Consider the following 15,704-nt stretch of genomic DNA (forward strand, 5'->3'; position numbering starts at 1 on the left):
ATTCCTGTTCCCTTCCTCTCCCCATCCCACTCCAGATCTAGAGCCTAAACACCAAGTTGTAACTAGCCTGTAGATTCCTCCTGGAAAGTCTGTGCTGAAAATGGTCGTTGTCACCAAGGGGCCAGTGTGGCCAGGACCACTCGGCTCACCTTGCTAATCCTGGCCACACTGCTGAGGGTCTCTGCATCAGTGAGCATCACCTAGGCTTGGCACGCTGGGTGTTTTGTCCCCAGGAAGGTAGGACAAGATGCCTGGGAGTCCTGGTCACCTCAGTGCTGAGCAGGGAGAAGCAGTGGTTGGCTTTTCTGTTTATCATTAATCAGTGCAATCTGATACATCCAAAGCTGTCCCAAAGGCCAAACAGTTGTGCAGGTGGAGTAAATAGAGAACATCGAACTGCCACACCAGTAACAGCTAGCACTGCTTCTCACAGTGTGGTTGAGCTTTGAGGTGGGAAAGCTGAAATCACAAACCCCTCGTCCTGGGGTAAGATCTTAACCCATCAATAAACCCTGCGTCTACATCTCACCATTTCCAAAGCTAACTTTTCCTCCCTCAGGATTTCCAGAGTTTCCTCCTATACATGCGATGTGGGGCACATCCAAACTTGACCAAAGCTAGTTGGATGCTCTCCACTCTGCTACAGAGCAGCCTCAAAATGCAGGCTTCAGATATTAATCATGATGCTTTGCAATTAATTTTGCCCATGAGGATCTTGCTGCAGGTCGTGCTTCACTCCGACTTGTACTGTGTGCTCATGTACACCTAGAGTGTGCCCAGCTTTCGAAAATAGAGGAAAATTTGGGAAGTGGACCCAACCATTTAGGTTTGATATGAAACTTGCGTGGGTGATTAATCCATCACAAGAGTTCCCCCGGGAGTGTGGCACATAGGGGTACAGGGGAGCCCCCAGGGTCTGCCCTTGCTCATCCGCACCCACAGGAGGTGGATTCCTGGCTCACTTTCCCCGCGGAAGGGCGGGGAGCGCGGCCCCTTTAAGCAGCGCGGGGTGGGGGAGCGGCCGCCCGCGTTCACACCTGGAGTGGGAAAGAGGGGCAGGCTCTGGCGCCCCTGATTGACAGGACGCCAGCATCAATGGGACGCCTCGACGCCGCGCCGGGGGGACTCCCGACCAATGGCAATGCGCGCGGGCACGCCGGGGGACGGCCGCCAGCCAATGGGCGGGCGCGCGGGGGGCGGCGCGGCTACATGTTGCGGTGTCGCCAACGTGGGTCCGCGGCGAGCGGCGCTCGGGCCGGGTGGGGAGCGGTGGGGTCGGGCTGGGCCAGCGGCGGTCGAGCAGCAGCGCGGCGGTCGCTGTGGTTCTCAGCCCTGTGGGAGCGCACCGAGGAAGGGGAGCTCCAGAGGCTGCTGGGCCGTAGCTGTGCAGCGTGAAGGAGGAGGCGCTCCCCGCGGCGGGTACGCGGACCTGAGCCACCCGGCGGTGCTTGCCTGCCGGCGGGTGGATGCCGGTGCCGTGACCGCCTTGTGGGGCCGCGCCGCCGGCGGCCGAGGCGATGCTGTGGGCGGCAGAGCGACGCTGAGCGCTCCTGGGGCCTCGCGGCGTTACAGCTGCGTTCCGCGCCGGGGCCGCTCCTGCCGTCTTCTCCCGCCTCGGACCTTCTCCGGTGCCGGATACAAAATGGCGGTGCCGTCACGGGCAGGCGGCGGAGCGGCGGCGGCGGCGCTGCTGCTGCTGGGGCTGCTGGGCTCGGCCGCCGCCGACTGCCCCTCCGGCTGTGCCTGCGGTGAGGAGCTGCTGAGCTGCGGTGGGCTGGCGCTGCCCGCCGTGCCCCAGGACCTGCCCCGCTGGCCGCGGCACGTGTGAGTACCGGGAAGGGACCCCGGGGCGTAAGGGGTTGAGAGTGAAGCGGGATTTTGGGTAGCCCTGTTACGCTGGTGGCTGTGCGCCGGCAGCTAGACGCGCTTGGGGACCCACCTTTGAAGAAAACTCCACAAAACTTAGGTTTGTTGTTTTGAAAGTATAGTGATCTCTGCCGCCTTGTAGTCGCTGAGTTGCGCGGTGTGAAATTTGTCCCGCTGTCTGTGTCTCCTCTGGTTCCTACCCCAGGCAAGGATGGAGGTGATGGGGAGGCGGCGGGTGCCGTGCCGGGCCCGGGTGAGAGGACCTCGGGGCTCTCTGCCCGCCCGACCCTTCTCTGGGCCGGCACTCCTTCGCTTCTATTGGGGTGTCTCAGAGGAAGAATTGCTGGGAGCGCGTTTGATTTCTTAAGGATGGGAGCTACTGGAAGTAACGGCTGGCTTAAGCTCCCGAATCCTTATTAGGACATCCCTCCATCCCACGCCCGGCCTGATGCTCCAAACTGGGGCGCGTCCCAGCCCTGCGCTGGGGCCAGCATCGCGCCCTGCACCCAGGTGCCCAAATATGGGCCCCACCTCTGGGGCCACACTCTCCCTTTTGACGTTTGGAGCTGCTTACTGGGAAGGTGTGAAAGCCGATGGCACAGCGATCGTGGGCTGCCCCAGAGTCGTGGGCTCTTGTGGCACTTTTGGGGTGTTTTAAGAAAAAAAACAGGTGTTGCTTTCTAGCAGAATCTACGTGTTGGGCTGCGAGTCTCTTGGCACTTTTTTGACTATCAAAGTTACTAACCTGCGGTGTATCTCATGTCCTGGATGGCAGGTGAGCTTGGAGCCCAGCACCTGGTGGCTGGTACACTCCTGTGGATTATTGATTTTTTTTTTTTTTTCCCCCCCCCCGGGTGTTTCCAGTCCAGCCCCCTCATGCAGGACGGTGTTTTGCGATTTCCCATAAGGTGTAGTGGGTCTGCTTGCGTTGAGTAGGTGCTGCGCTGACCTGGTAAGAGCTGAAATACATCATCAGATGCATGAAGCACAGGAGATTCGAAAGGGAAAGTGTGCTCGGCTTTGACAGCTCGATTCATTGGTAGTGGCAGTGCAGGAGCCCTGAGAGTGTGTGTGTGTGCGCTCATAAACTTGTAAAAATAAGTGTCCTCAGCTCTTAGCCAGCCTTGGGGAAATATGGATCCAGAAAGGGAGAGGGAAAAAGTGTCTTGGTGTTTCTGTGGCTAGGCCTTTCTGCTGTTTGAACAGATTTATAGATTATTGAATCTATAAAACCTCTAGTTGTAATAGATACTCCTCCGCTCTGCCAGGAGAGAGAACAGTCCCTGAAGTGTTGCTGGAGATCATCCAGCTCCTTATTAAGAAGAATTATTAGAGGTTTGTCATGTTCCCCTGGTGTTATTCACTTCTGACTGCAGATGTGCCTTGTTTTACATGAAATTATCAGGTGCTATGCAGAGAGGAACGTGTGGCTTCTTCATTAAAACCCTGACTCATCTCCTTCACCTGTTGCTATGTGCTCTGAAGGAACCTTCCTTCAGCCTTGGTCACCTTTTGGAGCAAGTTTTTAGGCTTCTCAGCTTAATTTCATCATCTCTGTACACCCGTTAAAATAATGTGTCTTTGTTCCTTCAGAGAAGTGCCTTAATAGCCCAGTCTGAACAAATTTATTCTTGTGCTTGTTTTTGGGGCAGTGCTAATACCCAGGAGTGTCTTTTTGTTATGGAACAGATTTTTGAGTGTCTCAAGTTTGGTTTATGTTTCTTGGTGAACTAGTGGCACGCATAAATCTTACTGCCATGGACCTGTGAGCTGTTGATCTTTTAACCTCTTGAACAGTGTAAGTTTTGTAACTTTTTGTAAATCCTAAACTAACCAAAGAATTAGCTGAAGTGGAAATTTGTGGTAGCTTTCATATGTGACAACACAAAATTAAGGGTGTTTTCCTTCTCCATAGCTAATAGAAAAATCAGGCATACACATACTTTTGTTTTTAAAGTGATAATTGTTTCTAATCACACTAAACATCACTTCAGTTGCTTACTTCGGTTTAGGAACACGAAGGTGAAGCATGATTTTTATGCTGGGTAGGATCATAAATGCTCATTTCTGGTCCTGAGAGTTTCCGAGTTGTCGTCTTTTTTTTTTTTTTTTTTTTTCTTAGCAGTTCAGTGTCCTCTATCAAAGCACCCTGTGCTTGGAGGAAAGTTACCTCTCTGCAGCTACCATGTCACTTCTTGTTTGTGAGGCTTTTTGGTGGTGTTTTTTAAAAAACAAACAAACCCCACCCAAATAGACAAAAAAACAATGTTCTTTTAAAGAAGCAGAAAGCAAATGTAAAGGTTTGCCGTGGCCCCGGGCTGATGTAGGAGTGCAGCCTGTGGTGCAGGTCCTCTGACCGTAAACTGAAGTGAGACGGGTGAGCCGTGAATCCCTCATCTCCATTGCTTCTGGGCAGGCTGTGTCTCCCACTGAAGGTGTCACCTTCCCTGCGGTGATAAGCTTGAGCACGTTGGATTGCTGATAGGAGATAAACCCTGTTTTCAGTGACTTGTGGTGGCTGTGCTTTGACTTCATTAAAATGCTATTAAAAAAATCCCTCCTTAAGAGTTTATCTTTTTTTTCCCCTAATGAGTGCAACAATATGAAGCTATTCTCGGGAGCTGGTTTTCAGTGTGTTGGAGATAAAGCTTGTGTTTGTAGGCTTGGAAATGTGGCTCGGCACACTGGGGAGGATTCTGGAACAGTCTTAATCATGCTGCATGTTTTGTCAACATGACTATCAGTACTGAAGAAAAGCATTGGGATCTTTTGAAATTATTGTTATTTCTCTGTTGGCAGGAGAGCCTGGAGTTGTCATTGTTCTCCCTAGCTTGCAGAAGGCATAACTGATATGCAGAAAGTTGGTGCACTGTAGTCACTCAGTGCAGTGTGGTACAGATTTATTTATTTTTCTTAAAAGCAACAGGCAGCCCAGTACTGTATGCCAGTTATGTAAGTCCAGGACTTGCTGGCCGAGCAACACTTTGGAGGGCATGCTGCAATGCTCTGGCATGACCTGTGCTGTCCTTGCAGGAGCTGCAGCGCCCAACCGCTGTGGGCTCGTTAGCTCTGAAAAAGTCTCTGCTCCATGGGGGATGCCAGGAGCATCACACTCTGGGCAGTTGCTGTGCCACTGTCTCACTTCAAAGCTGCTGGAGATGCTTCCTGTATTTTAGTGTTTAAGTCTGAAAGTCTGTTTTTACATTAGTATAGTGCAGGGCCAAGCTAAAGTATGGAGTGCTTTGTGCCCAGAAGAGCCTGCTGCAGGACTCTGGGACATTGCACGTCATCTGCATACATTGTTTCTGTTTCTCCATGCATCTTAATTTTTGAGGAATGGTCGAGGAGGCATTTCTTTTAGGCATCATGTATGAAAGGGAAGTTTTTTCCCTTCTTTATTAGTGATAAAGCAATAGTATTTTGGCTACAAATTTAGTGGTGAGAAGGTTTGGGGCTGTCCAGTTGGATAGCTAATTCGTTGCTGCTGTGGTCTGGATGAATGAAGGGTTTTATTTTAAACAGATGTGTTGTATATGTTTGACCCAAATGACTGGGAAGATTTTTGGGGGATACTGGGCATCTGTGTACAGACCATTCTGCCTCTGGGTCAGTGTGCTCCCAGCCTTGTGTGGCTGGGAGCAAGGCAGAATCCTTCAGTATCCCACAGAGCTGGGCTGAAAGCTGTTCTTGGTTTCCCAGGGAGGCTCTGGAGTTTGGCTGTATGGATAAGTTTCTCTGAGGCACCAGCTGGGTGGATGTTGGCTGCTTGCACGGTGCTGCTTCTCTCTGGAGAGAGCTGGGCAAAGCATCTGCATGCTTTTGATAATTATTTATATGCCTGTCAATGGCTTTTGGGCCTAGAACTGCATTTGAACTAGGAGTCTGGAGCAAACTTACGGTGTGCTCAAGTGTATGCATGCATAGATTTTGTTGAAGGCAACAAAATGGAATGTTTGTGTTCAAAATTACCTTTTAACTTAAACTTCTTGCTAAATTGGGGTTTTAATGTGTCAGGTCATGTTGCTTTGCTTTCCCATCTTAGGGTAACTTCTTTGCCTATGCTAGAAGAGAAGGTGGTGGTGAGGACTCTCCTGCTGACAGTGCTGGGAGCAGAGTGTGCTGCTGGCAGCTTCTTCTCTACATGTCCTACTTTCAGCCCTGCTGAAATAATGGAACTAAGATTAAGTAATCGTCACCCTGGGCTTGAGGTGCCTGGCCCTGTGCAGCTGTGGAGCCCTCTCTGTGTGCTGGCTGCCCGGGGGGCTGCTAGGCTTGGAAGGATGGCTTAGAAGAGAGGGATGTGGATTGGTGCAGGTGGCTGGGTCCCCCTCCCACCTCTTGGCAGAAGAGAGTGGAAATTCCAAGAAATTCTGCAAAGCTAGCAGCTCCCTCCTGGGTGGTGGTCCAAGGAAGGTTTCCTGATGAAGTGGAACACTGTTGGGAGCCGCTGGTGCTTTAAAAATAAATCCTGTTCTACTTGCAGTGCCATATTTGAATTTAGTACTTCTTGGAGCATTGTCTTTGGCAGCCTGGAGGGGAAGGTCTTCAGTCTTGGGCCTGGGGCATGGCCTTGGTGGGTTAACAGGAAAGCCTCTCTTTGCAAGTCAGTGCCTCTCTACGTCTGCTGCTTATGCGCAAATACACTTGCAAATAAAGTCACCCTTCCTGTGTGAACATGTCAGGATTTGCTGACCACCCTCAGCATGCCATGATACTTACTGGTGCTTACTGGAGAACAGCAGTTGGGAGCAAGCCTTTTGAAACTGCTGTCTGATCTTCTCATCTTAATCCTTGATTGAGCCATAGCTGGGGCAGAAATTATCTCGATCAGAAGTGTACATGTGAGATACATGATGAAGGCTAGATGGATAGTATGATCCCCACAAGAAGCCTTTCTAGCTCTTTGAGAAGCCCCAGGTGTCAAGTGAAAGGCTCTAGCACCCCCCCAGCCTCTTCTGCATATTCCTCTCTCCTTTTGAGAAGCTTCATGGCATTTAATCACTTGGAGGCTTTTCCTCTCTACTGTGACTGCAATTTGAAACGCAGGGGTCCCATACAAAAGGAGCAAGTGCTCAATGGGCTATGTTAATATTCAGTGCCGTTTACAATGGGTGCAGTTTGAAAAGGGGAGAATGGATGGTTTGGGAGCTGGGGGAGGAGATGCTGCGGAGGGAAAATTCCCAGAGCATCTCAGTAGGCAGCTGAAAAAAAAATGAACACACCATCAATTGTTCTCTAGAAAAATCAACCATTATTATGTGCTAGATACAGCTTAATATTTTTTTTTTCTTGCTGCTTGTGCAAACTGCTTTACAGTTCTGTGGATGTAAGCTTTGGGGGTGGCTGAGCCTTGCAGGAGTTTCTCCTTGTAGTTTAAGGGAAGAAGGAGCAAATGTGAGGTTGATTGCCTTTTCCCTTCACTTGCTGGCAGCGAGAGACTAGGTGGTAAACTGATATGTTAGGGAGCTCAGGCACTTCAGCAAAGCACTTCAGGTACTTAAATGCTTCCTTGAACATGAGTGAGATTTCACTTCTCTGCTTGAAGTTAAGCTGGGGCTGGAGTCTTGTCTCTGGTGGGGATTTAGGCAGATGCAGAAGCACTTTGAGATGGGGCTTGATGGTACAGGGAAGTCGTAGAGTGCTGGAAGGATGCTCCTTGGTGTGCAGCTTTAGCAAAGCATGCTGAAAGGGTTCAAGGCGGCTTCGTGTTGAAGCACTTCCCCAGGTGATGGAGAAACACCTTCCTGCCTGTGCATGTACCTGGGCTCATGAGTGCAGATCCCACTGGCTCTGTGGGATAGCTAGGAATTGCCGAGTGCCAAGGGGCCCTGGCTGTGTCCAGGCAGTGCCTGACTTGGGTTTCTAGTTGCTTTGATCTCTGGAAGAGGAGTTAAAGTTGTGTCTTGAAGTTTGAGTGGCTGTAAAATGGGGATGATGGCTTTCATTCCTCAGTAGCCAGCTCTGATGAGAACTTGGGTATTGTCTGTGACTTGTATGTCAGCCGCACCCAGAAACTCTCAATTAGGGCTGCAGGGCTTTTAATTGATCTTGTTGGCTGCCCCACCAGACACCTTGGATTGAGTTAGCTCAGCTCATTAGCTTTTAACATAATCATTTTGTGCTGCTAACTTAATTGCCCAGTGTGACTCCCTTGTTTTGCAATGTGGAGCTGGATGGGGTCATGTGGGTAAATGGAGTAGAGATAATTTAGGCTAATGCTGCTGGAAAGAGCCATCTGCAGAAAATCCAGGCTCCAAGTTCATCAGCGCTGTAGGACCAGGACTGGGCAGGAATTAGCACCTTGTTCGGGTCAAGGAGAGTGATTTAACACAGAACATGGTTTTGGTGAATAAACACAGCCTTTTGTTCTGGTTGTGGTTTCATGCGACCTGGGGAGGCTGGGCATCCACCTGCAGCTCTCCTCTGAGGTCCTTCACCTGATTTTTTTTTTTTTTTTTTTAAGTGACATATGAAGGAAGTAGCAAAATGTGAAGCTGCAGGAAGGAGCAAAGAGTTAATAAACCCCCTCTCCTGTTTCCTGGTATGTCCAGCTATGAAATGATGTGCTACAAGGTGGGGTTTTGTAATCTGTGGTGCATAGGGGCCCGAGTCAAGGACTGAGATGGCAACATTGTGCCAGCACACAACATGAAATAGGGATTACTGTTGTAGCTGAGTCATCCATTAATAGTTAACCAAGTCCGGCACTGCAGCCCAAGTCCTTCAGCCCTGGCCTCTTCCAGCTTCAGAGCAGGACCACAACATATGTAATATGTTATGCTCCCTCATTATACTTTCAGCACGTTGTCTCAAGCCACAACCATATAATTTTGGAGAAGTCTAGAAGCAGACCCTACTATTTTGGGGGCACCTCAAGATCTGATGACGTGTCGCATTCGGTTCCAGGAGCGTGGTTCACTTCTGCGTGGTTGCGTTTTCAGATTGAGAAGGAATTGGAGAAGTCTGTAACAAAAGCTAGGAAGATAGCTATGGTTTCTAATCATGCTGGATGTGCAGGCAGAATGGTTGGTTACTTGCATTAGTGGCAATTTTGTAGTTTGTTGCAGTGGCTTTGCATGGATTTCAACAGGAAAAGTGTCAGAGGCCCTTAACGTGAAAAATCTTTACACAGAGCTGCACATTCATAAAATGTATACTCTGGTGTCATGCACAAATTGTATTTAACAATGCATTAGCTGCCTAAAGCTTTGTTTGGGAGCCAAAGTTTTGTGAGAGAATTTGTCAGGAGTTGTTTTGTTTTTTTTCTCCTCCTTCTTTGGGAGGCAGTCATGTACTCTTGATATTGCTGCCCATAACGAGGCAGTAACTGTTGTGAATTTTCGTTTGTCTTTTTTTGGACCCCTGGGACAATCTCATTTATTATGGAAATCTGCAGAGGTGCAGTCATAAATTTAATTTCTTTTAAACCCCACTTAGCTATACAGGGTGCATATTGCAAATGTTTCCCTTTTCTTGAAGGCACCTGTCTTCAGATAAATGCTTTCAGATTAGAAAAAGTTCAGTGGAAATTTGACTGTAAGATTTTGAAATAAGATGCTTTTTTCCCCTGGACTACCACCTCCAGCTGGCAGGTTTTTTCACTCCTTGCAGAAAGGCTGGACAAGCCCAGAGGTGCAAGAGGGAAATGAGAGATGTAAAATGTGAAATCAGGGCTGTGCTGCTTCCACACACATAGGGACATGGATCCATCCTCATCACCAGTGTGTTTCTCTCTGGTTGCCCAAAGGCTGTGCTTTTGGGATGGATGTCTGCCAAGGTGGGACCCTGTTGTATTTTGATGCTGTGGATACTCTTCTGCACTAGAGCATTTACCATCAACAGCAGCTACTAACGAGCCTCTCCAAATACTGTTTAGAACACATTTTGGCTAGCTTGTGTAGACAGAGCTGGCTTATAAGTGCACTTAAATTCTGTTTTAGCCTGATGTGTGCCAATATAAACACAGGTTTTCTATGTTATCTATCATCTAAAAAACGTTTCTATAAAGTGCTGGCTGGCCAGTGGGCCAATGCTTGCAGCATACATGGCAGTGCTTGGCTAGTGCTGTTGGATCACCAGCATTGGTGAGTACTGGGCTTGAAGGTGTTGAACTGGGTATGCCCAAGGCTTGGTGGGAGATAATCAGGTGGAGATGGCAGATTTACTGCCTGTTGTCTTCTGGTTGCATTTTTGTGATACTGGAAGTGTCCTGGGAGTGTAGGTGCTGCATTGGTGGGATTGATGTGGGTGATGTCCCTGTAGGAGTGGGGTGGTGGGAGACCTCATGGCTGGAGGAGTCTTTGGTCTGTGGGTTTTATCATGGGTAATAAAACAGCTGTTGTAGGAAATGATCTGGCTGAAGGCCCTGTGAAAAATCACCCCCTAAATGTGTTCCAGTTGTCCAAACACTGGTGCCTCACCTTCCTCTGCTCTGTGCACAGGGGGGAGGCTGGAGCTAGCTCTCCACTGCTACTGCCTGGGGAGCAGCCCCAAGCAGCCTTTGCTTGTTTTTTGATGTCTAGGTCACCTGCAGTCCACACAGGTTTCCAAGCTGTGAAAAAGCACCAGAAGCCTTTCTTTAGCACAGACCTTAAAGCATATTCTCTAGCAGTCTGGACATCATGGGCTGGTCCATAAGCAGGCAACCCAAGTTTGGTTCTTTCCCACCATAAAGTGGTTGCCTTGAATCGAAGCTGCACAGAGCCATTTTCTTCTTTCATGTTGAGCTTTGCAGCCCCAAGGGGATGTGGAGTATGACAAGGGATGTGTGTGTAACCCATGTCAGTAGTGACCTCTCTGACATTTGCAAAGAGTGAGGAGGTATCTCCTGATGACCTGGGAGTCACTGGGATATTCCCCACCCTCTTTTCTCATGGCCAGTTACTTCATCACTCCCACACCTGGTGATGGCATGGGCAGCGCAGAGATGGCAAGTGCTGCTGACATGGGGCAGTTGGCTGGTGCTGGTCTTTTGTCTGTGGTCTGCCCTTGCTGAGAGGATCCTGTGCTCTTTGTCAGTGTAACTCACTGTAAACCTTTGCTTCCTTCTGAACCAGGTGGTAAAGTCACAATCACACTTGTATTTCACTTGTTTTGGCAAAAGATTTCTCCTGGTTTAGGAGATTTAAACAAACCATATGATGCTTTGTTTTGAAAGGTGTCATAATACTTTCCACTTTTCCTTTACTAAGCATATTTTTGTGCTGTTCCTATCAATGTCAGTCTATAAACAATTCTGTTTCTCTTCTTTTCTCCTTAAGTTTTCTAAGTCAGTTCTTGGCTTTGTTTAGATTATTTCTGGAACAGGGTATGCATTCTGCATGAAATCAGTAAATATGATAGTGTGTATTTTTAGACTTCTCTGATTTGGATGCATTTGTGAGAGTTATCTTTGTTTCACATGGTTGTAAACCTCTTGTGTATCCTCCTTCTTACTTTCCAACCTTTGTTATTGAGATGGTGTTGAGATTGATGAAGTTAAGAGGTTTGGATGGTTGTTAATAAGAGTGGAAGAATGAACTTTTACAGTAGGTTAGAAAATTGTTGATGATAAAAGGGTGCCTAGGCAGATTCCACCTCTTTGAGTGGGTAAGAAGTTTTCTGGTTCAGGTCTGCAGGGCTAAGGCTTTACTTTCTGGTTTCAGACCACTTTGATCTTCCGTGGTGTCACTTGGTTTGCATGTTGAGCAAGGGGCTGGCTCCTGCAGTTTTCATAAATGCATCTCTATTTCTGGGTCTGAGTCCAACTCCCCAGTGAAGTTGCTTGGCTTTTGACTTACTGGTGAGCTCAACCCCTTTCAGGAGCTCCTGTTCAGTTCTTAACCTACCTGAGCAGCAGAGACATGTACTGGTCTGAGATAATCTTAGACAGTCATACAGATCTGACAGCATATGTTGGCTTACACTGTCTACTTACAAAAGCAGTTGGTTTTCTTTCTCCCTGGTTTAATCCGAGGCAGATACTGCTTTTTACCCAGGTTCCTGAAGAAAGGAGGCTGTGTAATGGTATCTCTCTCTCTCTTCTCCAGAGCACTTGATGCTGTTGGCCTACTTTCGTTTGAAGAGTTAGGCATTTCAAATTTATCTGTCTCATAGGCGGCAGCTGCGGAGAGTGGCTGTATCCTCACCAAGGGAAGGGAAGCAGTGTGAAGTTATCCTGTATGAGACATAAAGGAATCTCCGTGGGGAAGAGTAGAGCTACTAAACCATCCCAGCAGGAAAGCTGATAAGGGAGACCCAGCAGTGAGACAGTTCTCCTATGTGCTCTGCTTACCTCTGTTGGACTGTTTGAGGAGAGATTCAGAATCTTGCTAGGATGGCGCTGGCATTAGATTAGCTGTTATCCATACATAGGAGTGGAGGGTTTGGTGCCAGGGTTGCCTTGCATGTTCATGTGAGAAGGGGAGGTAGCACTTGAATCCTGAGCCCGTTGGGGAGCAGCATGGTTGCTCCTTTATTGTATAAAGTGGTGCCACCCATGCGATGGGGGAGTGTCTTTGCCAAAGCAGCAAGCCCTTGTGACTGCTATGGCCACAGCTGGGAGTCATTTCTGGTGACTTGCTGCTCCTCGCTTGGAGCAGAGCTTCCAGGAAGAAGATGCCTTCATGGCTTGATGGATGTGGAGCAACAGGCTATGGGTGGGAAGCAGTGGACATGGGTGTCTACATCTCCCTGCTCACTGGCAGCACTGTAGTAGGGCAGTGGCTGCCTCGTGGGGCTCTTGCCTGCTCTGTCTGCTCGTGGGGTGTGGGCTTTATAGCAAGTGTGGGGAGAAGGCAGCGCTATGCAGCCAGGCAGCATCCTTGGGAGATGCAAGATCGTAGCCCAAGCTGTCTGTGACAGTATTTCTTTCACGGCCCCTACCACTTGTCTCAAGTGCTGCCACTTTGTGGTCTGCTTAACAAGAGCCTAACGAGCTGCCCGTTCAGCTGGCAGGGACACTGGGGGCTGTGTTGCATCCCTCTGTGTGTCTCCCAGGCGTTCCTTTGATTCAGACTGCACAATGTTGTTTTTCTTTACCCCAACACCCTCTCTGCCCGTCGCCCTGACTGGCCCACCCGTCCGCAGGTGGCAGTCCCTCCTGTCAGCCCCAGCGCTGCGGAGGAGCCGGTGTGGTGTGCGGGCGGCTGGGCTCCGCTCACTGCTGTTTGCTCTGCTTGCTTCACTCTCCAGCTGCGAATGCTGGAGCCAGCTCCCAGGCGAGGCTCGCAGGCACCCTGTGTGTCGAGTCCTAATGCCAGCGTGGGGCTTGCTGGGGAACGGGCTGTGCATGATTAAGCTGCAAACTTAAGCCAAAACAACACATACCTATCTTTCTTGGGGGAGGAGGAGGTATGCTTTTGGGACTGTGCTAATTACTGTTGCATTGTTTGTGAGAGGCATGGCTAAAAGAGGAGTCCGGCACAGGCTTAAGGGCCTGCACGCTTGGAAACAAAATGGGGAAGTTTCCCAGTCCAACAATTTCCAATTGCTTCCTCTATGGTTTCCTGAGTGATTCTGACCCTGGTTATAAAACAGTCTGGCTGGCTGTTGTAGAATGCATCAACCCTTGAATCTCCTGTTGGCCCACCATCTCCCTGGGCTGCTGGCTTCCTCTCCCTTCAGGCTCCCTGTTCTGCTTGCAGGTGGCAGGGAAATTTCTGAACCCTTGGAAGTCAGTTTCCTGACATTGCTGTGTGACAGACAATAGCAACAGCCCTGATGGGACTGGATGGAACATGTACCTTAATGTTAGTTTTGGGGAGTTTGGTCTGTCATAGCTGAAATGCCTTTTTATGGTTTTCCTGCTTTTTGGGTTTGAAATGAAGAGACGCTCTTGATTTGTTTGGATGGCTTTGGAGCCCCCCAGCCACACCTGGTCTGGAGGATTAGAACTGGTTCTCCTGGTGCTCATGTGGGACAGAGTTGCAGAAGACCTGTTTAGGTCTGGGTTCACAGAGAGCAAAGGCAGAGGATGAGCCAGGAAGGAGCCCTCCAGGATTGCTCCTCCTGTCAGGCCTTCAGTTGCTGGTTCCTTTGCTGTTCTCTGTGGCTTTCAAGCCAAGGTGAACCAACCCCTGGATATTTGGTGGTGTTTTGGGAGCACTGTATGGCTGTTTGACCCTTGCTCAGCCTTCTGCAGTAGATGTTTTCCACCCTTGGTCTGCGTTTGCATGGCCCAGTGCTGTGACACAGGTCCTGCAGCCTGGCCATCAGAAGTCAAAAGCATCTCCCCAGCCAGCCCTCATTTTGGTGTCAGTTGAGACTCATTGGGGAGCAGGGCAGGAATAAATGACAAACTGTTACAGCAGCAGCATTGTCACAGCAGGAGCTGGGCCTTGTTTTGGTGGCCACCAGCAGACTTGGCTTGGACAAGACTCCTTGGCCTGAAGGCAGTCCTCTAATTAAAGCATTGAAGAGCTGTATCACCTACTGTAAGCCTATAAATATTAGGATTTATGAATAAGCTAGAGGTCTAGTTTCCTCGGTTTCATGGAATGCAATGGATGCTTCCAGAGGGCGACTCAAGTATTGTCCCAGGAGCCATGCAAGCAGGAGGATGCTTGCCCTTTTCTTGTGGATGAGGAGGCATGGGGAAATGGGTGGATTCTGTCTGAGGAGAAGAGACTTTGTGCCCAGAGCTTTTTCACAACATGGTAATTTCCATAAAAGCAAGACAACTTGATCTGTTCTGTTATTGATTCATTCCAAACACCAGCCCTGCATTAAGGGGAGCACAGAGATGACTGGCTTTGCTCGGCATGCAGACTGTCCTGGCACAGCCATGTTCCTGTGCTGGAAGAACGTGTTCAAGGTGGTATTTGAAATGCAGCAGAAAACCCACACTTCCTTCAGAATTTTGACTCTTGCATTTTTTTTATCTTGGGCAGACTTTAAAAGTATTCTGCAGCATTGAAGGGAACGTTTTGGTTTCCCTTTGCCCACATGTCAGCATTCCTGAACAAAGCAGCCTCATGATTCTTGAAGCAGATTCTTGAAATTCTGCAAATGTTTTGAGCCAGCAGATGCTTCCAGAATCTGCCTGACCTTACGAAAAGAGTAGGTAGGACTTGGGTGTGACTTGGGGAAAATGAATGAGGCTTTTTTATCCCTCTTTAAAGAGCATCATTCCAGTCAAAACCACTATCCTTTGTCTTGGGAGCTGTTGTGCTCTGCCACCTTGTTGCTGTTAAATCACAGCTGTGCTTATTTAAACAAACCAGATAAAGAGGAGGCATTTTAAAACTAAGGTTTGTTGCCCTGTTCTTGTGCTGACTTCCTTGGCAATCCTACCAATGTCACTTAAGGCCAGACCTGAAAAGGGGTTTAGATTCTTAAAGACAGGCATAGTTGAAGGGGAAGCAGAGGTATATGGTAGTTCTGTGGGCTACCTGCAGGCATTGCAAACTAGTTTAAGCCTCCTTTGGATGTTCTCCTGAACGTGTCCAGAGGTGATTCAGCCTCCTGGTCACCAGCACCCCATGGATGGCATGGCGCAGCACCTATTTGTTTCTCTTCGAGTCTTTCATGGATACTCCAAATGTGCATCTGTGATGAGTGTTAGTGGAAGAGCTCAGTGGGAGCTGCTGCTATTGCTCAGGAATAGACCTTTTCTTTGGTGCTGGGTGGCCAGCAATGACATTTTGAACAGGGAATGTGTTCCCCTTTCCTGTTCTGATTTAACTGGACTTCACTGGGGTTTAAACATTAGATACCTCTTCCCACAAGCATTTTATTGCAGGCACGAGTGGCAAGGAAGGGGATGCAAAGCTGTGGGGAGGTGTTGGGAGGCAGGAAGGCTCCTGTGTCTGGGACTATTGACCCGTATATCTCAACCTTCTTTTTGAAGGTGAAAGCAG

General features: G+C 49.0%; 1 protein-coding gene across 1 annotated transcript in view; it reads left to right on the forward strand.

Annotated features, from left to right (window-relative positions):
* The first annotated feature begins 1,135 nt into the window (after positions 1-1,135).
* The window catches only part of LRIG1 (leucine rich repeats and immunoglobulin like domains 1), a 92,404-nt gene continuing 77,835 nt past the window's right edge, over positions 1,136-15,704 (forward strand). Inside the window, exon 1 of the mRNA XM_054387592.1 lies at positions 1,136-1,824. Coding sequence (XP_054243567.1) covers positions 1,136-1,824 — 689 coding nt within the window. The remainder of the gene's footprint in view (positions 1,825-15,704) is intronic.

The sequence above is a fragment of the Indicator indicator genome, chromosome 15 (genome assembly GCF_027791375.1).
Source record: "Indicator indicator isolate 239-I01 chromosome 15, UM_Iind_1.1, whole genome shotgun sequence".
Lineage (NCBI taxonomy): Eukaryota > Metazoa > Chordata > Aves > Piciformes > Indicatoridae > Indicator > Indicator indicator.